This window comes from Coturnix japonica, chromosome 14 (genome assembly GCF_054131305.1).
Source record: "Coturnix japonica strain WE chromosome 14, WE-NBRP24, whole genome shotgun sequence".
Taxonomy (NCBI): Eukaryota; Metazoa; Chordata; class Aves; order Galliformes; family Phasianidae; genus Coturnix; species Coturnix japonica.
Window position 1 is genome coordinate 2,383,371 of NC_140676.1, and position 10,073 is coordinate 2,393,443.

Here is a 10,073-nt window from a genome sequence, read left to right on the forward strand (position 1 = left end):
GGGGTAGCTGCTGCTGCTCCTGAGTCCAAGGCTTTGCCACAGAATGCTGACATCAGGGAATCAATCTCCAGTTTGCAAGCAGAACCACATCCATGAGATGTAGAGGGGCAGCAAGTGTTGGGAGATGCAGACAGCAGGTCAGTGCAAGGGATATCTAGAAGGGAGCAGCAGGGTTCCTACAGTGTGAGAGGATTGGGGTGGAAAAGGGCTGGGAACCAGTGTTTCAAAGATGACAGAAAAACTAGGCAACACATAAACACAGATGGCCACAGAAGGGGTCAGAGTGCAACCTAACTCCAACAAACACATTACCCTACAAAACCTCACAGCTCCTGCATCGCTACTTGTAGAGAGGAATCTGGGCCTTCACCAGCACAGAGCACATCCCACGTTTACACCCAAACATACGCAACAACAAACTTTTTCGGAGCAGGTAAACCAACAGCACTCAAATCTTCATTGACAGAGATCACAAGAAAAGGGTTCCTCAATGAAAACTGACTTGAAACACATGCTCCACTGTGCATTTCCTTCTCCTACAGATAGGAATACAGTCCTGGTACAGGTCTTTGTCTTACCTAGAGCTCATGAAGAGCATGAGGATCTTTCAACAGCCTTTAGTAACATCTGGAACAGGTTCTCAGGTCTGCCACAGAGAATCTTTGGTATTAAATGCAGATCTGTGCACAACTAAACGCCAATGCAGCCTGAACTACACTAAAAATAATAATAAAAAAAATACAATCACAAAACTTTATAGTCTTTGTTATCATGCAAATTGACAATTAACAAAGAGAAACATGAAAAGATGAGCTGTGGAATACTCTGGCACAACCTCTTCATACCAATGAATTTAGACTGCGTGTTTTCTTTTGTGTCTAGTCTGCTGCAAGGGCTTGGCACGAGCTGAGGCCAAGGCAGCCAGTAGGGAGCATTAGCTTGGACCTTCCCACAGAGCTCTTGGCTTGCACTGCAGACTTATAGAGAAATGTCTCTTCTCTATGCAGACAGACAGCCAAATCCTGGCCCTGATTTCATCACTTTTGAGTGAAGTAACACAAATGACTTCTCCAGATCAATCCAGGAGTTACAGGGAGGAAAGCGGGCTCAGGATCTCATCCCTGTGCTACTAAGGGGCTTGCCAGAGCCAAAGGGCAGAGCTTAGGGCTCTTACTTTGCTGTTAAACAGAATTTCCTACCCAGTGAAGTGGTGACAGCCCTGAAATTCTGCCTATCCATGAAACAGCACAAAGCTCTCCAAGTTTCCCCAAACTGTCCCCCACTGCAGCTTAACTCCAGCCTGGAGAAACAAGCTTATCTCTGCACTCACTAAGTCCTTGAGCCCCGAGAAGAGACTGCTGACAGAGTACATTGCATATAATGCAGAACAGAGAGGTTTCAAACATGGGCACTGAAGTACTATTAACAGAAAAGAAGCCAAAAACCACCATTCAGAGCTAACACTTCTTCACCACCGATAAAGTCACCACGTCAAATAAATCAAGAAAGTTTATGCAGGAGAAAAATTAAAGCGGGTCCTAAAGTTCACCCTTCACAGTGGTTTTATGCTACGGTTCAATATTAATGCTGACTTTTCCAGCTCCTGAGTGCCTATGTTTATGGTCAGTGTTCTGCAGCATCCCTTCTGCAACCTGAAACCTAAAGCACACTCCCACATATCAAAGGAGAACTTCAGCTCCAGGAATGCAGGAAGGCTGTGACTCAGCTCCTCCCTCTGCATTAGCTTTCAGACCACCAACCTAGAGAAGCAGGCTGAAGCAAGAGGCCTCGCTCCCAAACATCCGTAGGTTTGGGGCTAATGGCAAAGAAGCTTCCATTAAGGTCACCTGGTTTCCAACCCCCACGACCCATCTCTCCTCTTGTTTTTAAGAAAGGAACCATAGTACCTCCCAGAAGCTATCAGGCTGTCAGCAGTGAGGATAAAAACAAGTAGAGATATTCTCATCTAAACTCAACCTTTGTATTATTCACTCATTTCCCCAAACAACTACTCTAAAAGCCTAAAGTACTTGTGTGATTAATCACCTACACTACTTATTTGTATTCAGTAGAAAACAGGAATAATGAGTTTTCCTAGGAAGCTGAGGGACTGGTAAGGTTTGATAATAGAACAGATGCAACCAACTGCTAGTCATCAGCATACTAGAAAATATCACTCCCTGTAACATTTACTTGAAATACAGGATGAAATCATCCCTGTTGAACACCAAAGCCCTTCTGGTATCCAAAGGTTCTGCAGTTCTACCAGTAATTTGGCTTCAGTGATCTTGAACTGAGCCCTAGCGGATGCTGGGTCTATGAATACCTCTGCTGTGTTTCCTCTCTCCAAGAGGACAGCTGTTTTATTTTGCTAGTATCACTTTCCAATTGCTAGGGTGGCTGTGATTGAGCAAAACAGTAGTCCTGGGGATTGAATCACCAGGTCTATGTTCCAGAGTCAATCCTGACATGCTATTCCACACCTCATCAGTGAATGCCCCATTTTTGTTTCGCCAGATCTGCAAAAATCATCAGATTTTCATTACCTTCTGGGTTAAATCCCTATACAGTCAGGTGAAGGAAAAATTTCCAAAGAAACATTTTGGCTAAGAGCTGCCTGGGGAAACTCCAATTCCCTTTAAAGCTTCTCCACCACATCAAAAATAGCTCCACAAAAAAAATGAATTAAGCATAATTCCTCCATAAAACAGCTGGGGAAAGCTGTGCATGTTCAAAGCTAGGACAACCAACAGCTAAACTACAGCAAACTGTTTTTTTATAAGCTCTTGTATAGTAAGAAATTTTGAGATTAACTTGAAAAAAGATTTAGGAACTCTGGCCACTGCACAGTTTAGACATTAGTTGGTATTAAAAATAACCGAAGACATCCTGAACCAGATTTTTCAAGATCTGGCTGCTGACCTTGTTCTTCCCCTAAAAGTGATGCAGTGAGCACCACCTACTGGGTGTCTGAGTGCATGTCTCTTCGAGCTCACATAAGACAAGGAAACTGCTACCCTATGTTCAGAACTGAAATCACCACCACCACCAGTGACTAACAGCAATAGATCTCACACAAGGCATAATCTCAAGCTGTCGGTAGGAGATGTGCAAATTGCCTCATGGAGTCTCATTGATGCTGAAATTTAATGCAGACGCTGCTGGTTGGAAGTCAGTCTTTCAGCTATCAGTGATAATGCCACACAGCAGGAACACTGTTTTGCTCACATCAGTTAGGGGTTTGGTCTCTAATACTTTAAACAGAGCAGAAGAGTAGAATGGCATCTTTGGTAATCTGAGAGGATCTTTCTCTGGGATCCCTACACAGCTTTTTGCTACTACAGTGCCACAATAGGCTCAAGAAAAGCAAAGGAACCTGAGCTAAAAGAATTCCCAATGAATTCTGTCAGCAGTTTTAAAGCCTGCAGCACAAACTGCACAGTGGAGGCTGCAAGAAGAGACAAAGGAATTCTCCACAGAAGCCCAATTTCTACTTTACTGTTGCTTGCAGCTTTAGCCTTGCATTCACAGACATGGATTTCTTGAAGGATCATGCGTTCTAGACAACCTGTCAGAGACTGATTCATTGTTGGACCAATGGCAGTGGAAGAAAAATACTGCAGTATCCGCTTTAACAGATGCTTCTTCAGAACTATTTGAATCCACATTATATAACACATTTTTTTTAGATTTTGCTCTCATTCAGTGAGTCACGCTCAAGCATGTCCTGTTCCTGTCACCTTGACGTAAGCATCATGCATTCAACACACAACTTTAGCTTTAACATTCTGCCACAACTGCTTGAAAAGGCATCAATGGTCAGAAAACCCTGGAGAGCCAAAGGGACAGGTGGAAGAGGATGTGGCTTGCTATTCTGTTTTTGTTTACAGCTTGCAAAATTTCTGTGCAAATGCTATAAATATGGAGCTAACAGAACGGTGCCTCACTAGGCCTGAATAGCTTTAGTGACTCTGCTTTTATGGCAACAGCACCCAGAATAAAAGAAGGAATATATTGAGTAAATAATGCTACAGCAGCTCCTACCACCTGCCTGGTCTTTATTTTGTTACTCTCCCTAAAGTATTAAAGGCTTCTGTCTTGCTTTTCTGAAACTACATATGAATCACAGAGAAGCAAGTGAATGTTTCTAGCTTGAAGCAACTGAACACAGCTTAAGCTTGGAGGATGTTATACTGAAAGCCCAAGAAAAAAAAATTGAAAACATTCTATAAAAATAGATTTATTACCCAACATTAGAAACAGATTTATTCAGTGCCCTTGGTGTAGTACGCAGAGATTCTCTTCCTTAATGGGGTAAAAGAAATTATCATCATCAGAAATTCAAGATGAGAACAGAATGCTTGACAATAACGTCATGCATTCTGGGAAGGAAAACTCTTAACCAAGTTCAATGTTACTGTTTGGCATTGAAGTATTTTATATTAACTTACAGATTTATTTTAACACGTGGAAAAAAAACATCTATCGCTTTACATCCTGCAACAATACTTCCCTCTCTTTCAGAGTCTTTTTCACTGTGTTAAGTTTGAGTGTTTGAAACCTGCATTCCTGATGAACTGTTCTCGAGTTCTGCTGGAACCAAGAGTGCATATATCCATTGTAGAAGTCAACTGCTGTAAGTTTCTTCTTTAACACCACCGTTTTGATTCCAACCCAGCCCTCCTAGGAAAAAAAAACAAAGAATGGCAATAAGCTTCTTCCGTATTTTAAATATTAGGTTGAGCTACTAAATGTGTTCTGTATCACCAAGCATATGCTATGAGTCAGAATTCCCAGTTGCAAGTGAAAAGTCTGTTACTGGAAATAAGAAGTTCTTTGACATATCAAGTAAAAAGACTGATGCTGATCTAAACTAGGTCAGTGAATAACAATGGACAATTGAGATAGATGTTAAGTAACACAGATACTGAAAACCTCATCTTCAGGGCAACGAATACAAAAACAGAAGCCTACCTTGCAACGAGCTATCAGCGTTTCGGACATTTTATGGTAGAGTAGTGAGCCAGGAACAGCCCCATGGTCACTTAATACTTGATCTAGAAGCAAAACAAGATTGCTCTGCATTTTTATCGAAACTAGAAAAAGTTTAAAACACTTTTGTCACTGAAATATAATTACTGAATGAAGAGCACATACCAGCAGAACCAAGGATACTATCCACTTCCACAAAATCCAGAAGTTTAACAGTACTGCCCTTCCAAAGTGTCTGCAATGGAAACTGGAAACAGAAGCAGACAAGACACTGGGACAATTCTCATGATTTCTAGGCATCTATCTAGGTTTCTTGTCGTGGTTTGCTTGTTTTTTTCCTTTTCCCTCCCCTTACTCTAGATATCCCCTGCTGGAGAACAGAAAAGAGTTAGAAAATGTACTCTTACCATGCTTCCTATGGCACGATGCAGCTGAATTATCTGTGCAGCTGTTTGTTCTTCCCAATTTATGCAACTCTTAGCTACAGATATTTTAGGAGCTAGGAGGGGAAAAAAGAGAAAATTACTAATATCTGATTTTAAGCCAGAGGCAGAAGCAGAGAGAGAACACTGAAAAAGGTACCTAAACAATAAGAGAAAAAGTGAAGTCGCATTATAAAAAAAAAAAAAAATGCACCTACCAAATGTTCCTCCTTCCTTTGGTTGCTCTCTTTTATTCTCCAAGCTTTCAGGCAGGTTTCTCAAAACTGACAGCAGCTGCAAAATAAATGTTAGCAAAGAACATTGAGAAACCTGAGTACGTTTACTGAAAGGAAGACTAAATCCAAGACCCATAAATGCAGCACTTCATTGTTCATCAGTCAATCTTTCTCTCAGGGTTTAGAAACTGTGATCACTATAAACCTTCTAAGTGTGTTGTATACACAGACACAGCACAGGCACTTCTTGCAGTTAAAAAAACCAAGTACTATTTTCTGGATGATCTGCAGTACGATGTTAACACTACAACAGGCTGAAAGCTGATTTTTTAAGATCAACAAGCAAACATTCCCTTCAACAAAAGAGACAGTTGCACTGTTTCCACACAAAGCAAGTGAGTTCTTCACTGGTTACAAACAGAATAGCAACACACAGGGACCAACACCAACAGCTCATCATGCACCACTTAAGTTTTCCTCTCAGCATGAGATAATGCTCACCAACACTAAATTTCAATCATTCTCCCTCTAACAATTGTAGCCAACTGAGAACAAGATTACAAAGAATAGCTCACATGTTGACAGCAAGGTACTAATCAGAAGTGATACAAGCTGGCATGACTTTACCATGTTTGCACCCATCTCTGCTAATATCACTTCCAACTCCTTTGTTGTACATCGAGGAGGAATGGGACACTCTTCTTGCTTTATAATTGGACCTACATCGAACCTACAAAGCAGAAAACATACAAACTCATGGGAGGAAAAACCTTGGTTTGACAAACACAATTTACAGTTCAGAAATATAAGACTTCAGAAGAAACAACCTGAAATATTCAGAATTTTTTCCATACTTGAGCTGTGCTATCAAGACAAACATCTAACAAAGAAAAGGCCAAGCTATGATGTGCCTCCACACAAGCCATCCAAGCCAGAACTTTTGTTGAAGCTAAAATAGATTATCCCTCTTTTCTCAAGTCAAGCAGTTTCTTGCTCTCTCTTACAGCAGGTTGCAAACAGCTCTGAAGACTAAAAGCCTGTTCTTTTCTGCACTGTCACACCAAACCTATCAATCCATCTGCAATGACCATTTGATCTGTCTGCTCTCTGTAATAAGACTAAAAATTAAAGAACAGGGTTGGGATCATTACTGCAATTCTTTAATTGTATGTAATGATTTCAGTATTAATCACATGTTTAAAGAAGACTACCGAGGAGCAATTAATACAAAAAAAAATGCAGCATTCTGACTGTCATGACTAGTGAATAATTCCACCACTAAAGACTAGTTTTTAAAACATTAAAAAACTAAATCATCATCACATAGTCTAGAGTATAAATTACACACATTACATTTATGGCAAGTCTCATATTCTAAGTGCTTCAAATTCTAATATTAAACAAGCATTAAAACAACAACAGCAGCAGCAACAACTAATGATCACATAGAGCAGCAGCAAATTGCTTTGGGAACACACCTCTTTGGTCTTATTTCCATAACCGTTACCCCCGTCACTTTGTCACCATGAAGTACAGCGTGGACTATTGGTGCAGGACCACGCCATCGCGGGAGGCAGCTGGGATGGACATTCAGCATGCCACTGAAATGAAGTTTGAGTAGGAACAGTAACTGAAATTTCTATTAATGTGTGTGCAACAGTACACTGGAACTACTTCAGGAATTGCCTGCTCAGAACCTCTGAATTTAAATTCCCATTTAAAGGAAAATTACACTATGTGAGCTTCAACTTTCCAGCAAACATGGAAAGAAAAGAACAAGATATGCCGGATGTTTGCATAGATCCCTATCAACATGATAGAGCCTTATAATGACAGAAGGGCTCAGATAAACAGATAACTTCAGGGAAGGTGTACACATCACCAGCTACGAGTAACAGGCCTTGACTGCAATGGCAGTCAAAACCAGAGCCCAGTTAGCTACAAAAGCATCAGCAGATGTTAATTCACTTACTATGGGAACTGCAGAATGAGCTCCTCGCTCAGGAGACGCCCAAATGATGCCACCACACCAACATCAAACTGCCCCGCAGGCCCCGTCTGCGGCCACTCATGCACAGGCAGCTGGAGCTCACGGGCACAGCTCTTCACAGGCAGCTCCAGGGGCAGGCGGGAGGGCAGCGTCACCACCTCCAGCCTGGACACCAGCGAGCCCCCGCTGGGCTCCCTGGGGTGGGAAAGCAATGGAGAACTCTTGCAGGCTGAGCTAAATAGAGTCAAAGACTGCTGACCCCCCACCCTCACTGTGATCCTTCCTATATCGCCTTCCTCTCCACACCCCGTCCTCCAGATGGCTCCAACTCTCAGCCCAACCCCTTTTCAATCCCAGACCCCATTATCACAGAATGACCTGGGTTGGAAGGGACCTCAAGGATCATGTAGTTCCAACCCCCCTGCATAGCAGGGCCACCAAACATACACCTTTACTAGATCAGGTTGCCCAGGGCCCCGTCCAACCTGGCCTTGAACACCTCCAAGGACGGGGCATCCACAACCTCCCTGGGCAGCCTGTTCCAGGGCCTAACCACTCTCCTAGTGAAGAACTTCCCCCTGACATCCAACCTAAATCTTCCCTCTTTTAACTTCAAACCATTTCCCCGTGTCCTGCTATTGTCAGCCCTTTCCAAGAGTTTACTCCCCTCCTGGGAGTAAGTTCCCTTCAGGTATTGAAAGGCTGCAATGAGGTCACCCCACAACCTTCTCTTCTCCAGGCTGAACAAACCCAACTCCCTCAGCCTGTCCTCATAGGGGAGGTGCTCCAGCCCCCTGATCATCTTCCTGTCCCTCCTCTGGACCCTTTCCAAAACCTCCATGTCTTTCTTGTACTGAGGGCTCCACACCTGGACACAGTACAACAGATGGGGGGACACAGTATGAGAGATGGGGTTTATCTATCCAAAGGGATTATCAATGTCCTCGGCTCTCTGTAGCTTACTCCCTCCCCACTGACCCACTCACGATCCCACTCAAGCACATCTCCCCTCCCACACCGACACCCACACTCACCCCTGAGCCCTGCCCTCCCCCAGAAGCCTCCAAAACCCACTCCAACACCGGCCCAACCTCCACTACTCAATATTCAGCCTTCCCAGCAATACCTGGCGGCCTGCAGGGCGCGTAAAGTCGTAACAGCGAAGCGGTCGGTGCCAAAGAACAACACCCGCCATGGCGGCTCCCGCCGAGGCCCCGCTCCGCCGCCCGCCGCCTTCAGTCCCTCCCGCCAAGCTCGGAGCAGCCGCCCCCGCATGGCGGCACTTCCGGCGCAAGGAGATGACGTCAGAAAGCGGGAAGCACCCCCCCACTGTAGGGGATGAGGAGGGGCACAGCCGCCATTTTGTGGGCAGGGCCGCCATTTGGGGTGGAGCCGCCATTTTGGGGGCGGGGGGAAAAGGGGCTATTTGTCAGTCTGTGTGCAGCAGGGCAGGTGGTTCTTCGGCCCTGCTGGCTCTGCATTGTCTACTTGGCCCCAGTACGAAGATAATGTGAGGGGTCGGTATCATTCTGCTGAGAACAGAACTCCATTTAATGCATATTGCATCCAAAATCCCTTATACCTTTCAATCACGGTAGATCCCAGTGTTGTCTTTCACGCTGGGTCATATTTAGGCCTCTCTGCAATTCCAGCCAGCTCCTGAGCCCGGATGGGTGAAAGAAAGTAGTGAAAAACAGTGGCAAAGATAAACAAGGGGGTAACTAGGATGAAGGAATGGCACCTGCTCAAGAAGAGATTAAAGCAAGCAGAGTATTTCTGCTTGGAAAACATGTAGGAAAGAGGCAGTGTAGCAATCTGACCGTAAATACTGTGAGGCTGGTAAACAAGGAACAATGAGTTGTTGCACAATAACTGAGATTACAAAAAATACTATCAGGCCCTTACTGGTATCAGGCTCCACAGGAGAGGAAGCAGTGTTCCACACAGTCTGTAATCAGACCGTGTAAATTATCTCCCATTCTGAGAATATTTGAGGTTTCCAGAAGCAGAGTGAGCAGCTCACAGAAGGAAGGCTCACGGACCCGCCATGCGGTGCCAACTTACCCCTAAAGCTTGCTCTCCTCACCAGTGTTCAGCTCTTGCATGGACCAAGCTGAATACAACATTCTGTGTCATGCAGGGGACTGCCAGCTCCCTGGGTCATCCCTGTATTTATCACCACCTCTTTGTGGCCTCCAGGACGGCCAGGAACTTACTGCACACATTTAAATGGCCCAAGAAGCTGGCAGTTCAAACCCAGTGTGAGTTTCTTGCTGTTGGATCCCAGCACAGTTGGCACTGACAGTGTCAGTGGTACATCTGGTGTGTGTCTGGAGCTTCAGCATCTGCCCATCAAGAGCCTTAAAGCCTGGAGAATTACTCACAATATTCACAGTAGTTAAAGCTCCTGGACACACTGCAAGTCCACGCTGA

The 10,073-nt window shown here is 44.1% G+C and overlaps 1 protein-coding gene across 1 annotated transcript; it reads right to left on the reverse strand.

The window, feature by feature from the left end:
* Nucleotides 1–4,224: 4,224 nt before the first annotated feature.
* On the reverse strand, nt 4,225–8,932 carry MTFMT (mitochondrial methionyl-tRNA formyltransferase). The gene is made up of 9 exons (XM_015873278.3): nt 8,767–8,932; nt 7,623–7,835; nt 7,129–7,251; nt 6,278–6,380; nt 5,633–5,708; nt 5,400–5,491; nt 5,158–5,239; nt 4,975–5,057; nt 4,225–4,683 (listed from the first exon to the last, which is right to left on the reverse strand). The coding sequence occupies exons 1-9, from the start codon at nt 8,913–8,915 to the stop codon at nt 4,483–4,485; spliced, it is 1,122 nt and encodes a 373-aa protein (XP_015728764.1). The 5' UTR covers nt 8,916–8,932; the 3' UTR covers nt 4,225–4,482.
* Between the last annotated feature and the right edge of the window lie 1,141 nt (nt 8,933–10,073).

Excerpts from the sequence above, each read along its gene's own strand:
- MTFMT (XM_015873278.3), bottom strand. The coding sequence starts at position 8,915 with ATGCGGGGGCGGCTGCTCCGAGCTTGGCGGGAGGGACTGAAGGCGGCG. Across the intron at positions 6,381-7,128 it reads ATGGAAATAAGACCAAAGAG|GTTCGATGTAGGTCCAATTA; the intron begins GTGTGTTCCCAA and ends TCTGCTTTGTAG. Across the intron at positions 5,709-6,277 it reads CAGAGATGGGTGCAAACATG|CTGCTGTCAGTTTTGAGAAA; the intron begins GTAAAGTCATGC and ends TTTATTTTGCAG.